The sequence below is a fragment of the Phallusia mammillata genome, chromosome 4 (assembly GCF_965637545.1).
Source record: "Phallusia mammillata chromosome 4, kaPhaMamm4.hap1.1, whole genome shotgun sequence".
NCBI classification, from domain to species: domain Eukaryota; kingdom Metazoa; phylum Chordata; class Ascidiacea; order Phlebobranchia; family Ascidiidae; genus Phallusia; species Phallusia mammillata.
In genome coordinates this window covers 30,138,179-30,162,178 of record NC_137255.1, presented here as the reverse complement: position 1 = coordinate 30,162,178, position 24,000 = coordinate 30,138,179, and the positions used below count along the sequence as shown (strand labels likewise).

Genomic DNA, 24,000 nt, shown 5'->3' with positions numbered 1-24,000 from the left:
AATGAAATTCTCTGAATAAAACTGGTTTGTTGCAAAACTATTATCTGTCTGTCTGCATTTTTAACGTACTGACTTATGCATGGAAATAAACATTTTTTAACAAAATATATTCAATGATATGTGTGTGTACGATGTACCTGACATGATTTGTTCTCATAACATATGCGCCCTGCAGACAGTAGTACATATTTATGAAAATATTAGGCCAGCCCAGCTGTTGTGCTTAGCACTTTTGTATGTTTCCCTGTGTCATGACCATAAAGGTCCTGTTAAAATCTTAGTGAGTATTGGGCTGAAGTCAATAATTAAAACTTTACTTACATCAAACTTAAAGAAAAAACTGGATTAAAAACTACAGTTTTATCATTTTCTTTTAAAATTAAAAATATGTATTTTTACAGCCACCACAATACCGTTGTGTTGATAAACATAGACAGCAACAGACTCATCAATTACAATTTGTTGTTTTATTACTGTAACGTTACACCACTTAACACGTTTGCTGATAACTAAAGGTTTTGTTAAAACATGAACAGTAAACAATAATTATTAACTTCAAAACATTATTTGAAAGAAAACCTGGGATTAATCATGCGTATCGCTGTTCATTGATGCGAAAAATGGATCTCATTAAAGCGTGACGACTTTTTGTACTTGGATCGCGTATTTTAAATTGAATAATTTTCGGCCAAAAATCACATGGAAGTACAAAGCATTTGCTACCACGTATACTGATGCTTGACTCTTGCAACGTTTTCAGCTTCTGAACGAAGTAAAAATATTAGAAACAATTTATGACCTAGGCTACTATTCCAGGAATCTCGAACTTTTGAACGCCTATTTCGCGTAATTTGTTTTAAAATAATTTTTCGACGTGAACGTAAATCCGATGTTTTCTCTCAAGTCTTACATACAGTGGTGGTATTCAATTTGTTTTTGTCGGCAGGTTCTATCACAGAAGTCATATGTTTCAGCCAGTTCTGTTCTAAAAAGTCCATTGACAGTAACCAGTATTGCTAACCGGTTCGCTGATCGCCATAAAGTTGTGAGACGGTTCTATAGAACCGGTGCGAACCGGCTGAATCCCACCACTGCTTACATACCAGCCGACTTACTTTACCAACACCAAGGAGCGCTAGACTTATGTTTATTATTTGCAGTGTGGAGAAAGTACCCTCTGCAATCTAGAAAACTCAAATAACTAAACTCACAGTTCAAATTGAAGAATTTTAGCTTTTGTTTAACAGGCAACATACAACTTATCTGACGTTTCAGCCTCTGGAGTGTCTTCTATAGGGTACACTCCACAACCCATTTGTCCTCATGGCATCAAACATAACTGGCACAAAAGCAGTGATGCCACGTTGACAAAACTATACTTCAGTGGTGTAAAAGCGACCGATAGCTAATCGAAATTAGAAAATCGGTTTTAAAGTTCATTGTTTACAGCGCCCGAGAGAATGTTCTACGACCCTAAAAGATTTTTTGCTTTGGGCAGATTCTTTGGCAACATAGATTAGCACAACACAAATATTTTGACGGCTGTGTAGTTTGGTTTTGCTTAGGAATCGAAACCATAAGCGAGTTTGCCTTGAGACTGAAAATATCGTCAAACGCCGCAACAAAGAGGTATCTGAGATTGTATTAAAATGTTGTTGTGGTGACAAACCCTAACACTGACCAGAATAGTCCTAACCGTTAACTTGTGAAAAGTTTCATTTCAGTTTAAAACTTGGATATTTACGAGTCATTGTACTTTGATATTCAGACTTTCACGGGACCTGCATTTGTCAGCAAACCAGCTGCAGCCTCTTATGTCGATCTGCGCAACACTATAAACACAAAACTTCGTTTCTCGCGCTCCTGAACCGATTGTTGTTGAACCCGCCATACACACAACTGTTGGTTTGGCTTATCAGTATTGCACAGCCAGGTATTTCTACATTTCCTGTTTATCACGTCATGCCCACTATTTTGTGCTTCCATGTAATCGTGTAAATTACTGCTTGGTCACGTGTTCCCTGATGAATGGTTTGTCGAAACGTCACAAAATATTGATTTAATTTGAGCTTGTAATAATAATGCAACCAACGAATAAAATATGCATCAGAATATAGTTTATTTTATTTGCAGAGGCCCCTCCTCGCCTCAACATGTGACAACCGGCGATAAAACAAATTATCATGTCGTCTCCGTTGATAAAAAAAATAGTTACAAAACAACAAAACAAAAGGCAGGAACACAAAAATTTTACGCAAAGTAGTCAAATAAAATTGTCCCATAAATTAACGGGAGTAATAAATGTTTACAGTTAAATTAGGTTGTACAGATAAACACTACAAGTGGAGAGTTGAGACGGTATAGAGAACTAGATAGGGTGGCGTCCCATTTTATAAAACAAGACAATACTTACAGAATAAAGGAAACATTTTAACACAATATGTACAGATATACAATGCAGAAAGGCTGCACAAAATATACGTTATATATTACCGACATAATTTGTTGAAAACAATTTAAGAAACCTAAAGATAGAGACGCCACTAGATGGTGTGCAAGATAAGTGACAAATTTAGACTTTTTATGACGAAAAACGACGACTAATAAAAGTTGAAATTTGTTTTTTAACGTGTCACCAAGTTTGGCTTCGGTTGAAAAGTTAGAAACAAGTTTCATGGTTTTGGTCTCAGACAAGTAAGTTGGGTTTAAAGTTTTACCTCAAACCAAAATTTGACATTTGCAACAAAACTTTTAAACGAAACAACGAAAACGTATTGTTACGTGGAAATTAGGGGGACAACCCCTAGTGACGTCACTAAACAACAGCATGGCGAACGACGACAAAAGCACAATCGGTTACAACATTAAACGACACTGGATTTTACAGAACACAAATCATAGGGTTGTCACGCACTAAAATAACAACTTACGTTTATCACCAGTGCTTACGCTTATTTACATTTGAAAATAACCGATTATTTGCCCGACAAAACACTTCAAGTATGTTAAGTCCAATTAATTCTCATTACATAAGCATAGAAACAATTATTTTCAGGTTAAACTCTGTAGGATTTCCTAATTAGATTCATAAGGTTATAATCACAATAAGTGGTGAGCATAGACACCGAACTTTATGCCAGGTTATCCAAACGATGTGAATTTGATAAGAGTTTTTGACGTCAGATAACGAACGTCACGATTTTTAAACAACAAACTGATGAGGCACAAAATTCGCCATAAAGAGAAACAAACCAACACTTATGTTGCCAACTTAAGCCTAAATAAAAAATCTTTACAGCACAAAAGCCACTTTTATAAACATCACAAACATAAAGCAGTAAAAATGCGTCGTAAAAGTACGGTGTTTAACAGTCGAATTTTGAGATGAAAAAGCGGTTGTACAAAGATGGTTTACGTTCATGTATTGTATAGAAAAACAAACTTACTTGTATTTGGATGTAGTTTGTAACAAAAATTTGTATTTCTTTTTAAAGTTTGAATTCCTTAATAAAACCAAATGCAGTGAGCGTTTTGCATCGGTTTATGTATAAAATCGCTTTGACACCAAACGTCAGTTAGTTTTATGATTTTAACGTTGATGCAAAATACCTTGCACACACTCATGTTCGGCGCCTATGCTTGTCAGTGTTAAGCGCAAATAATAATGTTTGAAACAAACATGACAGTTGATAATCGTCACGAAAAAACACTGACCCAGAAAGTGGACAATAATGACTTATTCCATCGGACGTTCAGGCAATGACCAATGCCATCATTAGTGATGAAATAATGTCACATTGAGTCACTGTCTGGTCAAGCATTTATTGTAAGGATTGTTGCACAGATTAAGTTTGTTTAAGATTGTTATGGAAACAAGTGTTCAGGTTTTATTTCGCGACTTTTCCTCGCCGCTTTGATCTGATGAGATTCATCCCTGCTTCTGTGAAGTTATTGCCCCCAACCTTCAACAAATTGAGGTTGTGGACGCATCCTGCCAATGACTCAGTACTTTCATCTGTCAAGTCGTTGAAAGATAGATCAAGAAGTTCCATCTGAAACAAGAATAAGTTAAACACAAGTAACACTCAAGTATGTTGTAATAAATAATGCAGTATGACGTCATAGTGCAAAATGTTTTTGAGTGAAAAACGGATGTCACATATTGTGAGGTGTGAAAAATAATTAACAATATAAGATAAGATCAACAAACAAACAACTACTGATGTGTAGATTTGCTCGGGTTGTTTGTAATCACATGAAAATCACCGAATAGCATAAAGTTGCCTCAATACGACCCTTGGACCCAAGTACCATTTTTCAATTGTCGTTTAGAATGCGTATAATATGCGTCAGTAACTAATAAAATCACACCACTTCATTACATCAACAATCACAAAATCAGTTAACTTAGTGTGCATTTTTTGGCTCGTGACTTTGTCTTTTTGTGCAACTTGAACAAAGTCACCAAATCTTTTATGTTATTTTCCCCTGACAGTCACGCTTATCTTTCAGCTGCAGTTTTGCTGAGTAAGCTAGATAGCAGCGGCGAAATCAGGAAACTGTAAAGCTTTCGCGAGAATTATTTGTTCTTTCTGTCAATTGGACAGGTAGAGAAAGCGTCAATATCGAAAGATAGGCCGTGTTTCGGTTTTGGTACTTTTTGGTTTGAGCCTGCTTAGAATTTTGAACGAAGCGCTTTGCCGCTTACACGTCGTTTTGAACCAGAAAACTAAATAGGCAACGGGGCAATTTTTGTGGCATTTTGACGTGTAAATTACGTATTTAGTCTCGTGCGGTCTAGTTACGTATCGTGTGGACATTTGTGTGGGAAATTTTTCAAAGCGATCTTAGGACGTATATGACGTCATTAGGGAAATTCCCAAAAGAAAATGTTGGACGCCCCCAAAAAAATTTCTGGATACGCCCCTGCTGGTGACCGTAAATTGATTAAAACTCGTTTCCTAGACATACGGCCTTAAAAACTGGTCTAAATGGACTTTGTGTGAATGAATAGATACTACAAGCCCAGTAGCCATTTTAACCGGATTTTTCTAAGAACGTTTCGATACAGAGGGTGACGTCATAAAAAGTTATTACTGATAACTAAATCGTTCAAATTAAATTGATAAAAAAAATTAAATTGGACTTAAGCAACCAGTAGATAAGATATAATGAGATAATTCACGTTTCTTTGCATCAGCAAAATGTAAATAAAAATACCCAAATATTTGGCGGTCCTTGGTGAAATAAGAACCTGTGATACGGCCACCATGGCGTAAAGGTTATGCACCCCTGCTGTGGCGTTTAAACTGAAGACTTTCCCATCTGTATGTGACAGTTTTGTCATTAGTTATGTGTGTTGTGCGGAGTGACGTGTATTGGGAAAAAATTGTCCAACCCTATCATGGAGTAAAGCAAAATGTCAGTGAAATGTGATTTTATGAGGCAGAAAACGAACAGAAAGACGCACAGGTTGAAAGTTGTAGATCGGCACAAACTTTCATGTTTTAGTTTTAAGAAGTTCGAACCCGGGATGCTCCTTGTGTGCGGAAGTTTAGCGGAAGATGAAGACACATCGTTGACATCCTACGTGACGTAATTGCAGGATTTCATTACCACCTACGTGTCTTGTTGCGTCAGATATCACCCAATATTAGAAAACTAGTTGTTAGCCTACAATGCAAATGGAACTTGTTAAGCACTGTGTCTTCTGCATATTATTATTAGTTTTAACTAAAACTGAGTACCGAATATTCGGTTTGCCCAACTGATTCAGCTGAAACGGATAATTTTACTAATATACGGATTTGGCTAAATAATATGTTGCGTTTCAGCCCAAAACGAATATTTTAAAATCAAAATTTTAACGTGTCTATTGTGCCTAATCACCACAGAATCTTCTAAAATATTATCAACTACTAATGAAACCTATCGTTTTTCCCACTCGTACAAAACGTCAGTTATGTTACGAACAGACTGGCAACTATTCTTTTGCAACAACATCATGCTTGCCTGCTGATAGTAATGCTCTATGTTACAAAAGAATCAGGAAGCATCTCTGTCGGTGTAAACAAACGTCGTAGTAACGTAATTTCAGCTATGAAGGTGATGGAAATTAGAACTTCTGCTAACAACGTGTATTGCATTCAGCTAAGCGCACAATCCAGTTAATCGCATAATAAAGCTTGGCATATTGATTCCACCATTAACTGGATATTATGTGCAGCATATATCATAGTGATCATGAATTCAGGATAAAAGTACTGCTAATATTTTTAGTAATGTAAGAAAGGGAATGAATTGTTTTGTACTGATATAAATATCTGCCTCGGCAACATGCCTAATAGCCGCCATATTGTATAGTTTTTTCCTCAACGAAAGCACGTGCTTCTGGCTAGAAAAATAGCTACTTGTTGGCATAGATTGTACACCGCTCTCGCGCGTTATGCGCCAAAGTCAACCCTGACCAATCATATCGTTCATTTTTGCAAAGATTCGGTAAACCAACGAGCACAAATTTAAAGCATTAAACGTGTCATTTCTGCTTATTAAGGGTACCACGCTATCTTTCAAAAGCACAAACATCACCAAAATCGCTTCAATTTTTGTCATTTTCAACACATTATTGTTTTTCCCAATGTAGTAAAGAAATTAGTAATTTTTCGGCAGGTTCCCAATCATGCTTTTTTCAACCCCATTTGACTAAAATGACGACAAAACACAACCATTCTGTACTAATTGCCTGGAAGATAAACATTTTTTCATTTAAACTCTTAGCGTACCACTTTGCGTGACGTCATGAATGATTCGGTTGATTCGGCCGAATTTATTCAGCAAAACGCCGAATATTGGGTTTCGGCGAACCGAAATTTAAACGAATCAGTACATCACTAGGTATTAGTTTATCGTTTCCAAAACAAATAGTAAATCTGTGCTATAAAGCAAAAAAATATGTTTCGCAAGATAGAATTCAACAACTTTTACCGGCTTTGTTAGCTTTTTCACTCCATCACAGAGTTTCTCGACACCTTCACTTCCGATCCCACATTCCCTCAGTATAAGTTCCTCCATGTTGTGAAGGCAAGGAGCCAGTGAAGCTGCTTCCGTGTTGCCGATCTTGTTGTGGGAGAGGTCGAGTATCTTCAGCTGATTTTAATGCAACAAATATTATCACATTTATCGTAGTGACAAATTTAAGTAACTAGAACTAAACAACAGGTGGTGGCGCCACCCCGCCACCGCCTACTTGGCGCCTATGATCGCATCTATAGTTTTAATAATTTTCAGCTATTTTAACCTCCTAATTATTTTTGCATTGTTACATATGACTACGTAACTGTTACATCCAGCCTTTGTAACAATGCAAAAAGTCAAGCGTACCTATGCTAGCAGTCATGCCTTTCAACATGAAAATTAAGCTGTAGAATGTTCACACTATTTTTGTTAAAGAGAATTTACAAACCAATCCTGGCTTTTCTAGCTTGATGGAAGAAATTTATTTAGGTTAATTGACTTGTTTAAATTCCGCGTTTAAGCGCCCTGGCCTTGCTTCTTCGATTAAATTTAACATCCTTGTGTCGGGTGATGTGGTGTTATAGCAACACACGAGTAAAAAGTATGCGCTGCACGTTTGTTTCACTATACGTTGTTGTACGTCATGCTGAATACAAAAAAAGCTGTGCCAAAGTTGTTTGTTAGAAACAAAATGTGTGTATAAGGGACAGTGTCGCCTTCAAAAGATTTTCTAAAGTAGATTGCTAATCTTTAAACACAACATTTGCACCATCTCAAGATCTGTTGAAAATTTAATCTACATTTAGCTCTGTAATTTAAGAGTTGATCTGGCTCTGAAAGAAAATTTTCATCTGTTCTATGCTACAGAAAAAAAGAAAGGAAGCATCTCTGTCGACGTATACGAGCGCCGTAACGTAATTTCTGCTATGGAAGTGGAAAGTAGCACTTCTGTTAACAACGTGCGTTGCATTCAGATTATCGCATAATCCATGCAGTTAATCTTCTAAGAAAGCTTGGTATATTCATTATACCAGGGCTCGACAATCTTTTTTGCTCTGCTCTGGATTCATATGCGTAGGATTCATATTTCATAGCGACCATGGAGTCAGGATAAAAAATTTTACGTTTTTATTCTGGCACGGTCCCATGACATCATTAATGCATTTCTATGCTGTGTCGCTGTAGCGCAATAGTTTCCAAACTGTGCGCCGCAACGCTCTGGTGCGTCGTTTCAATTTTCCAAGAGAGTCGCAGAATAGTCCCGTTTCGTGGATTTTTGTTGTTGTATCAATAAACGCAACTTTAATAAAAAGTTTCCTCATTACCTTTTATTTGCTGGTGCGAGGGCCAAGGGGCTAAGAAGCCGGCAGTTGGAGTTAGAGTCGAGAGGTGGTTGTGTCGGGACTGTTATATATGTGCTGCTTGCTTTGCATCGTTTTTAGACTTTTATTTTTATACAGTTTGATTTGAGTACTGACAGCCCGTTATTGCTGCAGAACCTAAAAAGGCCGTTATAAAAATTGGCGAGCACGCCAGGACTGCTGTTGTGAGAAGAATAAATCTCAATTCGTATCGTCCACAATATTACACTAGTTTGACATTCTAGAAAACTGAAAATGAAAACTGTGGCCGATGAGGAGTTCAAGAAACGAGCCACCGCCGTAGTCGCATGCAAGTATACGAAAATAAGGGTAAGGCTCCGACTGGCGAGACGCACTCAAACAGTAGATGAAACCAACCAAAGTTTCGTATTAGCTCTTGTAACGCTTGGATACCAAGTATCTAAAAAGACAACAAACTAAGAAACACCATCCTGTACACTTCTCTGCCTCCTGGCCATATGTGCTAACCGGCCTTGAGAGCAAACGCCTCACAGAGACCTTACCACGCGAAAATTGCTCGAAGGAAAAACCAAGCTTCAGAGTTGCGTCGGGTCGAGCAATTAACGCGAACGAGTTTGTTGTTAACAATGAAAAGCCGCGTGAAGTTAATGTTGCCCTGCTAAAACCTAAAGTTAACCTGATCCCTGAAGAGTTGAAATGCTTGGGAGAGGAAATTAAACAATTGCGGCTGGAACTAAACGATTTGAGAAATGAGACCAAACGTTTTTCCTCTCGTCTGTGCTTTCAATGCAATATCGATAGACATTTCGCAAGAAAATGCAGGCAAGGGAGACCACGTTCTATCAGGAGCATGGGGTAAGCACCAGGGCACAAAAACTCATTTGACACCAACGAGAGCATGCTGTACAAGTATGCCAATGTTAACATCAATGACATTTCTTTGTTTACACTAATTGGCACTGCGTCACTGTCAGTGTGGTGTCAAGTGTGAGAAACTTACATATGTCAAGTTCAAGTCTTGCAAAAGTATTGTGCGCTTTGCGCCAACAGTAGCCGCATTCAAATGCAAAAGGTAATACATATCTGTTTTAGTGTCGCTAGTATCAAAACCACTGCATCTGTTTATATGTCGTCAGATGTCGTCGAGGAGTGGCCTTTATCAAACGGCCACGTCGTCAGATACGACGGCCACAATTTTCTCCAGCGCCCAGATAAATATGCAGCCAAAGAGCCGTGTGTTTTTTGAGAGCTACTTAACACACATAGTGATACATGCTGTTGCGTAACCGTTGCAGTTCTGTTATCACGGAGTATCAATGGGGCAGTATGTTATCTTTGTTGCAAATTATATACCTTTCTATAACACAGGGGTCCGCAAATAGTGGGTTGCGACCCAAATTCGCAAGACCTTCCAGTCTGGGTCGCAAAATATTTTTAAGTTTCCAAGAATATAAGCATCGCATCCATAGGCGCCGAGTTTTGCAAAAATGCAATGTGGCGGACAAAAAATATGTCGTCACTTTGTGTGACGTCACCAATGCGGGCAACCACAAGAACTCAAAAGGCCAACAAACTTTCAATACAATGCAACGTCCGTCAAACTCAGAAAAATACGAAATGTTTGAAATAATATTCAGCTGGCAATTGCAACATGTTGCTGTAGCGTTTGTCATTGGTTTAGTAACGTTTAAAAAATGTTTTGTCAAGTTGTTGCTGCTTTATATCGCCTTAGATAACAATTTATTACTACACATTTGCGTTGTACAAAGCAATGGCCGAACATTCACTGACAGACAATTGTGTGTTTGACGTCATAAACAAGGCACTAACCACTACAGGTTGCAGTTTTCAGCCGTTTTGTGGTTGAATCGCCATTACGCTTGTTAAATAGCAAAATTGTTGCTAATATTCTTCAGATTTTACGATATTTCGTACAATACCGCCACGAACTAACCAAAATTTGCACGGTGATCGCCACCGTGCTTTACAAACCCAAGGTGGCGGCGCCAAAAGGCCACCACCTACTTGGCGCCTATAATCGCATCTATAGTTTTAATGATTTTCAGCTTTTTCAACCTCCTAATTATTTTTGCATTGTTACATATGACTACGTAACTGTTACATCCAGCTTTTGTAACAATGCAAAAAGTTAAGCGTACCTGTGCTAGCAGTCATGCCTTTCTGTTACCATTTTGCTGAATAAATACGTTCGTTTACCTATTGTTTTATGTGGTGAGTTTCGGTTAATTTTGTGCAAAAAAAACAGCAACTAACAAAAGCATAATAACAGTCTTAGTATTGATATCTAGTTGGTTAGTATTGTCCACAAACTTACATGCTAACAAAATGCTTGGGTCGCAAGAATGTAGAGCTTTCTTAGGGTCGCGCCAAAAAGTATTTGCGGACCCCTGCTATAACACACTGTAACTGGGTAAACGTGTTACGTATTTACTTTGATACCGTTCTTTGACGTCAAAATTTGTGGCCCCACGAGGTTTGAAAGACGGCAGTTGGATATGAGCTGGGGTTGTGTCGCGGCTTCATAACTGTCACTGCTTGTCTTTCATCGCTTTATATTTTACTTTTAAGAGTTTGAATTGGGTGCTGTCAGCCCGTTATTGCAGCAGAACCAAGAAAAGGCGTAAAACATGTTTGTTTCACTACGAGTTTTGCACTTGATGGTAGATCATAAAGTGACAGGTCAAAAATGCTGGAACATGCTATGACGCAGGTACAGACGAATCCAATACTGTTTAGTCGCACAATCTGTTTAGTTGCATAAACACCGTAATCCAAAACGGTAGCTCATTTGATGATAAAATCGCCCGGTTAATCGCACACCTCTTCATTCACAATCTATATAATCAGATAGATTTTGAACAAAATATGTGACTAACTGGAAAGTGGATTTCTATGTAAATGATTTCTCAAAACACAGTAAACGTAACTCATCGGCCATAGTTTGAAAGTGTGACTTGCTAAGCGGGAGAAGAGACAGGCCTCTTTATCTTTTCCTCTTTTTCTCCATTTTCGTAACACACATTTTTGCTTTTAAAATTTATCAAAGAAAACTGTCGTGGGCAATAAGTCCGAACATCTGAATTAGGACAAAAACAACTATAAAAAAAACAAAGACTAAACGGTTTGTGCCTTGTTGTAGAATGTGTGTGTACATTGCTAAATCACGACTTTGCGCTGTTTTGTGAGAGTTGATCTGGTTCTGAGAAAATAATTTTGTTTACGTCATGCTACAGTAAACGGAGAAGAAGCATTTCTGTCGATGTGAATGGGCGTCATCTCTGTCGACGTAAACGGTGATAATAAGAACCTGTGATACGGGCACCATTGCGTAAAGGTTATGCACCCCTGCTGTGGCGTTTAAACTGAAGACTTTCTATCTGTATGTGACACTTTTTGTCATTAGTTAATTGTGTTGTGTGGAGTGACGTGTATTGGGAAAAAATTGTCCAACCCCATCATGGAGTGAAGCAAAATTTCAGTAAAATGTGATTTTATGAGGCAGAAAACGAACAGAAAGACGCACAGGTTAAACTTATAGATCAGCACAAACTTTCATGTTTTATTTTGAAGAAGTTTGAACCCGGGATGCGCCTTGTGCGGAAGTTTAGCGGAAGATGAAAACATATCGTTGACATCCTACATGACGTAATTGCAGGATTTCATTATCACCTACGTGTCCTGTTGCGTTAGATATCACCCAATATTACATAGAAAACTAGTTGTTAGCCTACAATGCAAACAGAACTTGTGAAGCACTGTGTCGTCTGCATATTATTACTAGTTTTAACTAAAACTATGCACCGAATATTCGGTTTGCCGAACTAATTCAACCGAAACGGATAATTTTACAAAGATCCGGTTTTGGCTGAATAATACGTTGCGTTTCAGCCCAAACCGAATATTTTACAATCACAATTTTTAAGCGTAAAACGTGTCATTTGTGCCAAATAACCACACAATCTTCTAAAATACTATCAACTACTTACTAATAAAACCTATCATTACGCCCACTCATACAAAACGTCAGTTATGTTATCAGCAGACTGGAAACTATTCTTATGCAGCAACACCATGCTTGCCAGCTGATAGTAAAGCTCTATGTTACAAAAGAAAAAGGAAGAATCTCTGTCGGTGTAAACAAACGTCGTAGTAACGTAATTTCAGCTATGGAAGTGGAAATTAGAACTTGTGTTCACAATGTGTATTGCATTCAGCTAAGCGCACAATCCAGTTAATCGCATAATAAAGCTTGGCATATTGATTCCACCATTAACTGGATATTATGTGCAGCATATATCATAGTGATCATGAATTCAGGATAAAAGTACTGCTTATATTTTTAGTAATGTAAGAAAGGGATTGAATTGTTTTGACTACAATTAAAGTTAGGATAGGTGGGAGCTAAAGAAAAACTTGTGTCAGTTTAGGCTATGCTCAAATAGTTCCAAAGTGTTTGAGTTTAACTTGAGGGTTGCGGACTTGGTCAATTTTATTTGAAATCTGCGCGAGGGCCAGCCATCCTTGATTCCCGGCCAAACCAAAATGGCGACCCTGACCTCGAGCCTTCGTTGGGTCATTCGGCATGCTAGGCCGGGTAGAAATAATTTATTAGCCGGCAAATATAAATCGGATTCATTAGAGCTGAGACATGGAGTTGCAAGGTGATACATAACCGTTTTTGTGAAACATAACCACATAACTTAATATATTTAATCAAGTTTTGGAACAATCATGTTACGATTATTTTCCATTAAAACGTTCTATACTATTAATAGTGCATGTATTATGCGAAATATTTTTTTGAGTCTTATGATTATTAATAGGGATGTACCGAATATTCGGTTTGCCGAATTTATTCGGCCAAATCGGTCATTTTTGCAAAGATTCGGTAAACCAAATCTTTTACGAGCACAAATTTAAAGCGTTAAACTTGTCTTTTCTGCTTATTAAGGGTACCAGCTAGGTATATTAGGGTCTTAGATTAAGGGTCTTAGAAAGCTAGGTATATTCATTATACCACGGCTCGGCAACCTTTTTTGCTCTCCTCTGGATTCATATGCGTAGGAGTCATATTTCATAGCGACCATGGAGTCAGGATAAAAATTTTACGTTTTTATTCTGGCACCGTCCTATGACATCATTAATGCATTTCTATGCTGTGTCGCTGTAGCGCAGTAGTTTCCAAACTGTGCGTCGCAACGCTCTGGTGCGTCGTTTTAACTTTCCAAGGGGGTCGCCGAAAAGTTCCGTTTCGTGGATTTTTGTTGTTGTATCAATAAACGCAATTTTAATAAAAAGTTTTCCCATTAACTTTTATTTGCTGGTGCGTCGCAAGTCCAGAAAACTTTTCGAGAAGCTTCGCAGCAAAAAAGTTTGAGAACCACTGCTGTAGCGAATTGCCGAAGAGACATGGGCCAAGGGGCTTAAGTCGAAAGTTGGTATTGTCGGGACTGTTGTATATGTACCGCTTGCTATTTATCGTTTTTAGACTTTATCACTTTAATACAGTTCGATTTGAGTACTGACAGCCCCTTATTGCTACAGAACCTAAAAAGGCCGTTATAGAAATTGGCGAGCACGACAGGACTGCTGTTGTCAGAAGAATAAATCTCAATTCGTATCGTCCAAAATATTACACAAGTTTGACATTCTAGAAAACTGAAAATGAAAACTGTGGCTTATGAGGAGTTCAAGAAACGAGCCACCGCCGTAGTTGCATGCAATTAAACGAAGAGAAGGGTAAGGCTCCGACTGGCGAGACGCACTCAAACAGTAGATGAAACCAACCGAGGTTTCGTATTAGCTCTTGTAACGCTTGGATACCAAGACAACAAACTAAGAAATACCATCCTGTACACTTCTCTGCCTCTTATGCTAACCGGACAAACGCCTCGCAGAGACTTTACCGCGCTAAAATTGCTCGAAGGAAGAACCAAGCTTCAGAGATGCGCCGGGTTGAGCAATTAACTCGAACGAGTTTGTTGTTAACAGTGACGCAGTGTTGATGATGCCCGGCTTAAACCTGAAGTTAACCTGGTCGCTGAAGAATTGAAACGCTTGGCTGAGGAAAATAAACAATTGCGGCTGGAACTAAACGATTTGAGAAATGAGAGCAAACGTTTTTCCTCTCGTCTGTGCTTTCATGGCAATGGCGATAGACATTTTGCAAGAAAATGCAGGCAAGGGAGACAAGGTTGTCCTATCAGGAGTCTGGGGTAAAGAACCAGGACACAAAAACTCGTTTGACACCAACGAGAGCATGCTGTACAAGTATGCCAAAATGATATTTCTTTGTTTACACTAATTGGCACTACGCCCACTGTCAGTGTGGTGTCAAGTGTAAGAAACTTACATATATCAAGATGGAGTCTTGCCGAATAATTCAAGAGCTAATATATGTTTGATTTAGCGTCGCTTGTATCAAAACCACTGTATCTGTTTATATGTTGTCGGATGTCGTCGAGGAGTGACCTTCATCAAACGGCCACGTCGTCAGATACAACAGTCAAGATTTTTTTTTGCTCGCTTGAATTAATATGCAGCCAAAGAGCCGTGTATTTTTTGAGAGCTACTTAACACACGTAGTGATACATGCTGTTGCGTAACCGTTGCCGTTGTGTTATCACGGAGTATCAATGGGGCCGTATGTTATCTTTGTTACAAATTATATACCTATTCTATAATACAGGGGTCCGCAAATAGTGGGTTGCGACCCAAATTTGTGTCGCAAGACCTTCCAGTCTGGATCGCAAAGTATTTTTAAGTTTCCAAGAATATAAGCATCGCATCCATAGGCGCTGAGTTTTGCAAAAAAATGCAATATGGCGGACCTAAAATATGACGTCACTTTGTGTGACGTCACCAATGCGGGCAACCACAAGAACTCAAAAGCCCAACAAACTTTCAATAGAATGCAACGTTCGTCAAAATCAGAAAAATACGAAATATTTGAATTAATATTCAGCTGGCAATTGCAACATGTTGTTGTAGCGTTTATCATTGGTTTAGTAACGTTTAAAAAATGATTCGTCAAGTTGTTGCTGTTTTATATCGCCTTATATAACAATTTATTACTACACATTTGAATTGTACAAAGCAATGGCCGAACATTCACTGACAGACAATTGTGTGTTTGACGTCATTAACAAGGCACTATAACCACTACAGGTTGCAGTTTTAAGCCACGTTTTGTGGTTGAATCGCCATTACGCTTGTTAAAAGGCAAAATTGTTGCTAATATTCTTCAGATTTTACGATATTTCGTACGATACCGCCACAAACTAACCAAAATTTCCACGGTGGCCACCACCGTGCTTTACAAACCCCAGGTGGCGGCGCCACCCTACCACCGCCTACTTGGCGCCTATGATCGCATCTATAGTTTTAATGATTTTCAGCTTTTTCAACCTCCTAATTATTATTGCATTATTACATATCACTACGAAACTGTTACATCCAGCCTTTGTAACAATCCAACCTTTGTAGCGTTACATCCAGCCTTTGTAGCGAACATTCGGTTTGCCCAACTAATTCAGCTGAAACGAATAATTTTACAAATATCCGGTTTTAGCTGAATAATATGTTGCGTTTTAGCCCAAACCGAATATTTTACAATCACAATTTTAAAGCGTAAAACGAGTCATTTGTGCCAAATAACCACACAATCTTCTAAAATGCTATCAACTACTTACTAATAAAACCTATCATTACGCCCACTCATACAAAACGTCAGTTTATTATCAGCAGACTGGCAACTATTCCTATGCAGCAACATCATGCTTGCCTGCTGATAGTAAAGCTCTATGTTACAAAAGAATAAGGAAGCATCTCTGTTGGTGTAAACAAACGTCGTAGTAACGTAATTTCAGCTATGAAGGTGATGGAAATTAGAACTTCTGCTAACAACGTGTATTGCATTCAGCTAAGCGCACAATCCAGTTAATAGCATAATAAAGCTTGGCATATTAATTACACCTATAACTGGATATTATGCGCAGCATATATCATAGTGATCATGAATTCAGGACAAAAGTACTGCTTATATTTTTAGTAATGTAAGAAAGGGATTGAATTGTTTTGTACTGCGTTAACAATCTGCTTTAGCATCATGCCCAATAGCCACCATATTGTATAGTTTTTTCCTCAAGCAAAGCACGTGCTTCAGGCTAAAAAATAGCTTCGTGTCGTCATAGATTGTACACCGCTCCCGCGCGTTATGCGCCAAAGTCCACCCTGACCAATCATTACCCCTGGACCGACCACATCGGTTGAAATTCCCAACACACACCAGTATATACCGCGATTTTAGTAATACAAGTCAATTTAATGTTAAAGTTTGGATAGGTGGGAGCTAAAGAAAAGGCTAACCTGCGTCAGTTTAGGCTATGCTAAAATAATTCCAAAGTGTTTGAGTTTAACTTGAGGGTCGCGGACTTGGTCAATTTTATTTGAAATCAGCGCGAGGGCCAGTGGACCTTGATTGCCGGCAAAACCAAAATGGCGGCCCTGACCTCGAGCTTTCGTATGTGGTTAATATTCAATCAAGTTTTGGAACAATCATGTTCTGATTATTTTCCATTAAAACGTTCTATACTATTAATCGTGCTTATAGTATGCGAAATATTTTTTTGGGTCTTATGGTCATTAGTAGGGATGTACCGAATATTCGGTTTGCCGAATTTATTCGGCCGAATCGGTCATTTTTGCAAAGGTTCGGTAAACCAAATCTTTTACGAGCACAAATTTAAAGCGTTAAACTTGTCTTTTCTGCTTATTAAGGTCCACGCAATCTTTCAAAAGCCCAAACATAACCAAAATCGCTTCAATTTTTATCTTTTTCAACACATTATTGTTTTTCCCACTGTAGTAAAGAAATTAGTAATTCTTCGGCAGGTTGCCAATCATGCTTTTTTCAACCCCATATGACTAAAATGACGACAAAATACAACCATTCTGTACTAGTTGCCTGGTAGATAAACATTTTTTCATTTAAACGCTTAGCGTACCACCTTGCGTGACGTCATTAATGATTCGGTTGATTCGGCCGAATTTATTCGGCGAACCGAGATTTAGACGAATCGGTACATCACTAGTTATTAGTTAATCGTTTCCAAAACAAGTAGTAAATCTTTGCTATAAAGCAGAAAAAAAATATTTTCCGCAAGATAGAATTCAACAATATTTACCGGCTTTGTTAGCTTTTTCACACCATCGCAGAGTTTCTTGACGCCTTCACTACCGATCCAACATCTAATCAGTATAAGTTCCTCCATGTTGTGAAGGCAAGGAGCCAGTAAAGCTGCTCCCGTGTTGCCGATCTTGTTGTCGGTGAGGTTGAGTATCTTCAGCTGATTTTAATGCAACAAATATTATCACATTTATCATAGTGACAAATTTAAGTAACTAGAACTAAACAACACAACTTAGGATTACGCCTTGTTATATATGCAACGACTTTTTAACACATAATTTCTGTTAAACTTTAAATTTGGCATTTTGTAAATTAAAAATAAAGTAAGACATGAAAACATGAAAATTAAGCTGTAGAATGTTCACACTATTTTTGTTAAAGAGAATTTACAAACCAATCCTGGCTTTTCTAGCTTAATGTAAGAAATATGTGTTTAGGTTAATTGCGTTGTTTAAATCCCGTGTTTAAGCGCCCTGGCCTTGCTTCTTCGATTAAATTTCACATCCGTATGTCGGGTGATGTGGTGTTATAGCAACACACGAGTAAAAAGTATTCGCTGCACGTTTGTTTCACTATGCGTTGTTGTACGTCATGCTGGATGCAAAAATAGGCTGTGACAAAGTTGTTTGTTAGAAACCAAATGTGTGTATAAGGGACAGTGTCGCCTTCAAAATTCAGATTATCGCATAATCCAGTTAATCTTCTAAGAAAGCTAGGTATATTCATTATACCAGGACTCGGCAACCTTTTTTTGCTCTGTTCTGGATTCATATGCGTAGGATTCACATTTCATGGCGACCATGGAGTCAGGATAAAAATTTTAGTTTTTATTCTGTCACCGTCCTATGACATCATTAATGCATTTCTATGCTGTGTCGCTGTAGCGCAGTAGTTTTCAAACTGTGCGTCGCGACGCTCTGGTGCGACGTTTTAATTTTCCAAGGGGGTCGCAGAATAGTTCCGTTTCGTGGATTTTTGTTGTTTTATCAATAAACGCAACTTTAATAAAAAGTTTCCTCATTAACTTTTATTTGTTGGTGCGTCCCAAGTCCAGAAAACTTTTCAAAAATCGTCGCAGCAAAAAAAGTTTGAGAACCACTGCTGTAGCGAATTGCCGAAGAGACATGGGCCAAGGTGCTTAGAAGCCGGCAGTTGGAGTAGGAGTCGAGAGGTGGTTGTGTCGGGACTGTTATATATGTGCTGCTTGCTTTTTATGGTTTTTGGACTTTATCATTTTAATACAGTTCGATTTGAATACTGACAGCCCATTATTGCTACAGAACCTAAAAAGGCCGTTATAAAAATTGGCGAGCACGCCAGGACTGCTGTTGTGAGAAGAATAAATTTCAATTCGTATCGACCACAATATTACACTAGTTTGACATTCTAGAAAACTGAAAATAAAAACTGTTGCTTATGAGGAGTTCAAGAAACGAGAGACCGCCGAAGTTGAATGCAATTGTCCGAAGTGATGGGTAAGGCTCCGACTGGCGAGACGCACTCAAACAGTGGATGAAACCAACCGAGATTTCGTATTAGCTCTTGTAACGCTTGGATACCAACTATCTTAAAAGACAACAAACTAAGAAACACCATCCTGTACGTTTCTCTGCCTCCCGTCCTTCTGTGCTAACCGGCCTTGAGAACAAACGCCTCGCAGATACCTTACCGCGCGAAAATTGCTCGAAGGAAGAACCAAGCTTCAGAGATGCGTCGCGTCGAGCAAGTAACGAGAACGTTTTTGTTGTTAACAGTGAAACGCCGCGTGAAGTTAATGTTGCCCTGCTAAAGCCTGAAGTTGATTTAATACCTGAAGAGTTGAAATGCTTGGGAGAGGAAATTAAACAATTGCGGCTGGAACTAAATGGTTTGGGAAATGAGACCAAACGTTTATCCTCTCGTCTGTGCTTTAACTGCAATTTCGATGGACATTTCGAAAGAAATTGCCGGCAAGAGAGACCACGTTCTTCTATCAGGGACCCGGGTTAAGCACCAGGACAGAACAACTCATTTAACACCAACGAGAGCATGCTGTACAAGTATGCCAATGTTAACATTAATGATATTTCTTTGTTTACACTAATCGGCACTACGCCCACTGTCAGTGTGGTGTCTAGTGTAAGAAACTTACATATGTGCAGTGCAGTCTTGCCGAATAATTCGCGCTTTGCCCCAACAGTAGCCGCATTCGAATGGAAGGTTTCAAAATCACTGCATCTGCTTATATGTTGTCGGATGTCGTCGAGGAGTGGCCTTCATCAAACGACCACGTCTTTAGATACGACGGTCAAGATTTTATCCAGCGGCCGAATAAATATGAAGCCAAAGAGCCGTGTATTTTTTGAGATCTGTTTGTGTTACTATGAGTTTTGCGCATCATAGCAGATGATAAAATAACAGATCAAAAATGCTTTAGCATGCTGTGACGCAGCTACAGACGAATCCAGTTAATCCAATACTGTTTAGTCGCACCATCCGTTTAGTTGCATAACGACCGTAATCCAAAACGGTAGCTCATTTGGGGATAAAATCAAATTATTTTACGAGCACAATTTAAAGCGTAAAACGTGTCTTTTCTGCTTATTAAGGGTACCACGCAATCTTTCAAAAGCCAAAACATAACCAAAATTGCTTCCATTTTTATCTTTTTCAACACATTATTGTTTTTCCCACTGTAGTAAAGAAATTAATAATTCTTCGGCAGGTCCCATATGTCTAAAATGAGGACAAAACACAACCATTCTGTACTAATTGCCTGGTAGATAAACATTTTTTCATTCAAACGCTTTGCGTACCACATTGCGTGACGTCATGAATGATTCGGTTGATTCGGCCGAATTTATTTTGCAAAACGCCGAATATTGGGTTTCGGCGAACCGAAACCTAAACGAATCGGTACATCACTAGTTATTAGTTGATCGTTTCCAAAACAAATAGTAAATCTTTGCTATAAAGCAAAAAATATATTTTTTGCAAGATAGAATTCAACAATATTCACCGGTTTTGTTAGCTTTTTCACTCCATCGCAGAGTTTCTCGACACCTTCACTTCCGATCTCACATCGAAACAGTATAAGTTGTTCCATGTTGTGAAGGCAAGGAGCCATTGAAGCTGCTCCCGTGTTGCCGATCTCGTTGCGGGAGAGGTTAAGTATCTTCAGCTGATTTTAATGCAACAAATATTATCACATTTATCGTAGTGACAAATTTAAGTAACTAGAACTAAACAAACACAACGTAGGATTACGCCTTGTTATAAATGCAACGACTTTTTAACACATAATTTCTGTTAAACTTTAAATTTGGCATTTAAGCAGTTAAAGATAAAGTATGACATGAAAACACGAAATAGAAGCTGTAGAATGTTCACACTATTTTTGTTAAAGAGAATTTACAAACCAATCCTGGCTTTTCTAGCTTAATGTAAGAAATTTATTTAGGTTAATTGCGTTGTTTAAATTCCGTGTTTAAGCGCCCTGGTCTTGCTTCTTCGATTAAATTTCACATCCGTGTGTCGGGTGATGTGGTGTTATAGCAACACACGAGTAAAAAGTATGCGCTGCACGTTTGTTTCACTATACGTTGTTGTACGTCATGCTGAATACAAAAAAGCTGTGACAAAGTTGTTTGTTAGAAACAAAATGTGTGTATAAGGGACAGTGTCGTCTTCAAAAGATTTTCCAAAGTTTGCTAATCTTTACATTTGCACCATCCCAAGATCTATTGAAAATTTAATCTACATTTTGCTCTGTGATTTAAGAGTTAATCTGGCTCTGAAAGAAAATTTTCATCTGTTCTATGCTACAAAAAAGAAACGAAGCATCTCTGTCGGAGTATACGAGCGCCGTAACGTAATTTCAGCTATGGAAGTGGAAAGTAGCACTTCTGTTAACAACGTGTGTTGCATTCAGATTAACGCATAATCCAGTTAATCTTCTAATAAAGCTAGGTATATTCATTATGCCAGGGCTCGGCAGCCTTTTTTGCTCTGCTCTGGATTAATATGCGTAGGATTCATATTTCATAGCAACCATGGAGTCAGGATAAAAAAAATACGTTTTTATTCTGGCACCGTCCTATGACATCATTAATGCATTTCTATGCTGTGTCGCTGTAGCGCAGTAGTTTTCAAACTGTGCGTCGAAATGCTTTGGTTCGTCGTTTCAATTTTCCACGCGGGTCGCAGAATAATTCCGTTTCGTGGATTTTTTTGTTGTATCAATAAACGCAACTTTAATAAAAGTTTCCCCGTTAATTATTATTTGCTGGTGCGTCGCAAGTCCAGAAATCTTTTCGAGAAGCTTCGCAGCAAAAAAAGTTTGAGAACCACTGCTGTAGCGAATTGCCGAAGAGACATAGGCCAAGGGGCTTAGAAGCCGGCAGTTGGAGTTGGAGTCAAGAGGTGGTTGTGTCGGGACTGTTATATATGTGCTGCTTGCTTTTTATCGTTTTTAGACTTTTATCATTTTAATACAGTTCGAATTGAGTACTGACAGCCCGTTATCGCTGCAGAACCTAAAAAAGCCGTTATAAAAATTGGCGAGCACGACAGGACTGCTGTTGTCAGAAGAATAAATCTCAATTCGTATCGTACACAATATTGTGTTTGAAATTATAGAAAACTGAAAATGAAAACTGTGGCTTATGAGGAGTTCAAGAAACGAGCCACCGCCATAGTGGCATGCAACTATACGAAGAGAAGGGTAAGGCTCCGACTGGCGAGACGCACTCAAACAGTAGATGAAACCAACCGAGATTTCGTATTAGCTCTTGTAACGCTTGGATACTAAGTATCTCAAAAGATAACAAACTAAGAAACACCCTCCTGTACACTTCTCTGCCTCCTGGCCTTCTGTGCTAACCGGCCTTAAGGACAAACGCCTTGCAGATACCTTACCGCGCGAAAATTGTTTGAAGGAAGAACCAAGCTTCAGAGATGCGTCGGGTCGAGCAATTAACGCGAACGAGTTTGTTGTTAACAGTGAAAAGCCGCGTGAAATTAATGTTGCCCTGCTAAAGCCTGAAGTTGATTCAATAACTGAAGAATTGAAATGCTTGGCTGAGGAAGTTGAACATTTGCGTCTCGAACTAAACGATTTGAGAAATGAGAGCAAACGTTTTTACTCTCGTCTGTGCTTTCATTGAAATGGCGATGGACATTTCGCAAGAAAATGCAGGCAAGGGAGACCACGTTTTCCTATTAGGGACCCGGGTTAAGCACCAGGACACAATAACTCATTTAACACCAACGAGAGCATGCTGTACAAGTATGCCAATGTTAACATCAATGATATTTCTTTGTTTTCACTAATCGGCACTACGCCCACTATCAGTGTAGTGTCAAGTGTAAGAAACTTACATATGTCAAGATGGAGTCTTGCCGAATAATTTAAGAGCTAATATATGTTTGATTTAGTGTCGCATGTATCAAACCCACTGCATCTGTTTATATGTTGTCGGATGTCGTCGAGGAGTGGCCTTCATCAAACGGCCACGTCGTCAGATACGACAGTCAAGATTTTATCGAGCGCCTGAATAAATATGCAGCCAAAGAGCCGTGTATTTTTTGAGAGCTGAACCAGAAAACTAAATAGGCAACGGGGCAATTTAGTGGCATTTTGACGGGTAAATTACGTATTCAGTCTCGTGCGGTCTAGTTACGCATCGTGCGGACATTTGTGTGGGAAATTTTTCAAAGCGATCTTAGGACGTATATGACGTCATTAGGGAAATTCCCAAAAGAAAATGTTGGACGCCCCCCCAAAAAAACTTTCTGGATACGCCCCTGCTGGTGACCGTAAATTGATTAAAACTCGTTTCCTAGACATACGGCCTTAAAAACTGGTCTAAATGGACTTTGTGTGAATGAATAGATACTACAAGCCCAGTAGCCATTTTAACCGGATTTTTCTAAGAACGTTTCGATACAGATTGTGACGTCATAAAAATTTATTACTGATAACTAAATCGTTCAGATTAAATTAAAAAAAAAAAAAAATTAAATTGGACTTAAGCAACCAGTAGATAAGATATAAAGAGATAATTCACGTTTCTTTGCATCAGCAAAATATAAATGAAAATACCCAAATATTCGGCGGTCCTTGGTGAAATAAGAACCTGTGATACGGCACCATTGCATAAAGGTTATGCACCCCTGCTGTGGCGTTTAAACTTAAGACTTTCTATCTGTATGTGACACTTTTTGTCATTAGTGATTTGTGTTGTTTGGAGCGACGTTTATTGCAAACAAATTGTCCAACCCTATCATGGAGTGAAGCAAAATGTCAGTAAAATGCGATTTGATGAGGCAGAAAACGAACAAAAAGACGCACAGGTTGAAACTTGTAGATCGACACAAACTTGTTTTGGTTTTAAGAAGTTCAAACCCGGGATGTGCCTTGTGCGGAAGATTAGCGGAAGTTGAAAACATATC

At 38.5% G+C, this 24,000-nt stretch overlaps 1 protein-coding gene, 1 long non-coding RNA gene and 3 pseudogenes across 2 annotated transcripts; 3 read left to right on the top strand and 2 right to left on the bottom strand.

The window, feature by feature from the left end:
- Window positions 1-2,417: 2,417 nt before the first annotated feature.
- LOC145223925 (uncharacterized) lies at window positions 2,418-7,204 on the bottom strand. Its single transcript, XR_013859523.1, has 2 exons — window positions 6,985-7,204; window positions 2,418-4,052 (listed from the first exon to the last, which is right to left on the bottom strand). It is a non-coding gene; the product is annotated as an uncharacterized LOC145223925 (long non-coding RNA).
- A 156-nt stretch (window positions 7,205-7,360) lies between these two features.
- LOC145223775 (uncharacterized) lies at window positions 7,361-9,603 on the top strand (annotated as a pseudogene).
- Window positions 9,604-17,477: 7,874 nt separating this feature from the next.
- On the bottom strand, window positions 17,478-21,163 carry LOC145223774 (ribonuclease inhibitor-like). The gene is made up of 4 exons (XM_080090161.1): window positions 21,149-21,163; window positions 20,567-20,728; window positions 17,564-17,725; window positions 17,478-17,510 (listed from the first exon to the last, which is right to left on the bottom strand). The coding sequence occupies exons 1-4, from the start codon at window positions 21,161-21,163 to the stop codon at window positions 17,478-17,480; spliced, it is 372 nt and encodes a 123-aa protein (XP_079946287.1).
- On the top strand, window positions 18,369-19,913 carry LOC145222308 (uncharacterized; annotated as a pseudogene).
- A 267-nt stretch (window positions 21,164-21,430) lies between the features above and the next one.
- Window positions 21,431-23,320, top strand: LOC145223773 (uncharacterized; annotated as a pseudogene).
- Window positions 23,321-24,000: the final 680 nt, after the last annotated feature.

What these genes read in the sequence shown, in the direction of transcription:
- LOC145223774 (XM_080090161.1), bottom strand. An exon ending in TGAAAAAGCTAACAAAACCG is followed by an intron (nt 17,726 to 20,566) that starts GTGAATATTGTT and finishes CATTAAAATCAG; the next exon opens with CTGAAGATACTCAACCTCAC. An exon ending in TGAAAAAGCTAACAAAGCCG is followed by an intron (nt 17,511 to 17,563) that starts GTAAATATTGTT and finishes TCTGCTTTATAG; the next exon opens with CAAAGATTTACTACTTGTTT.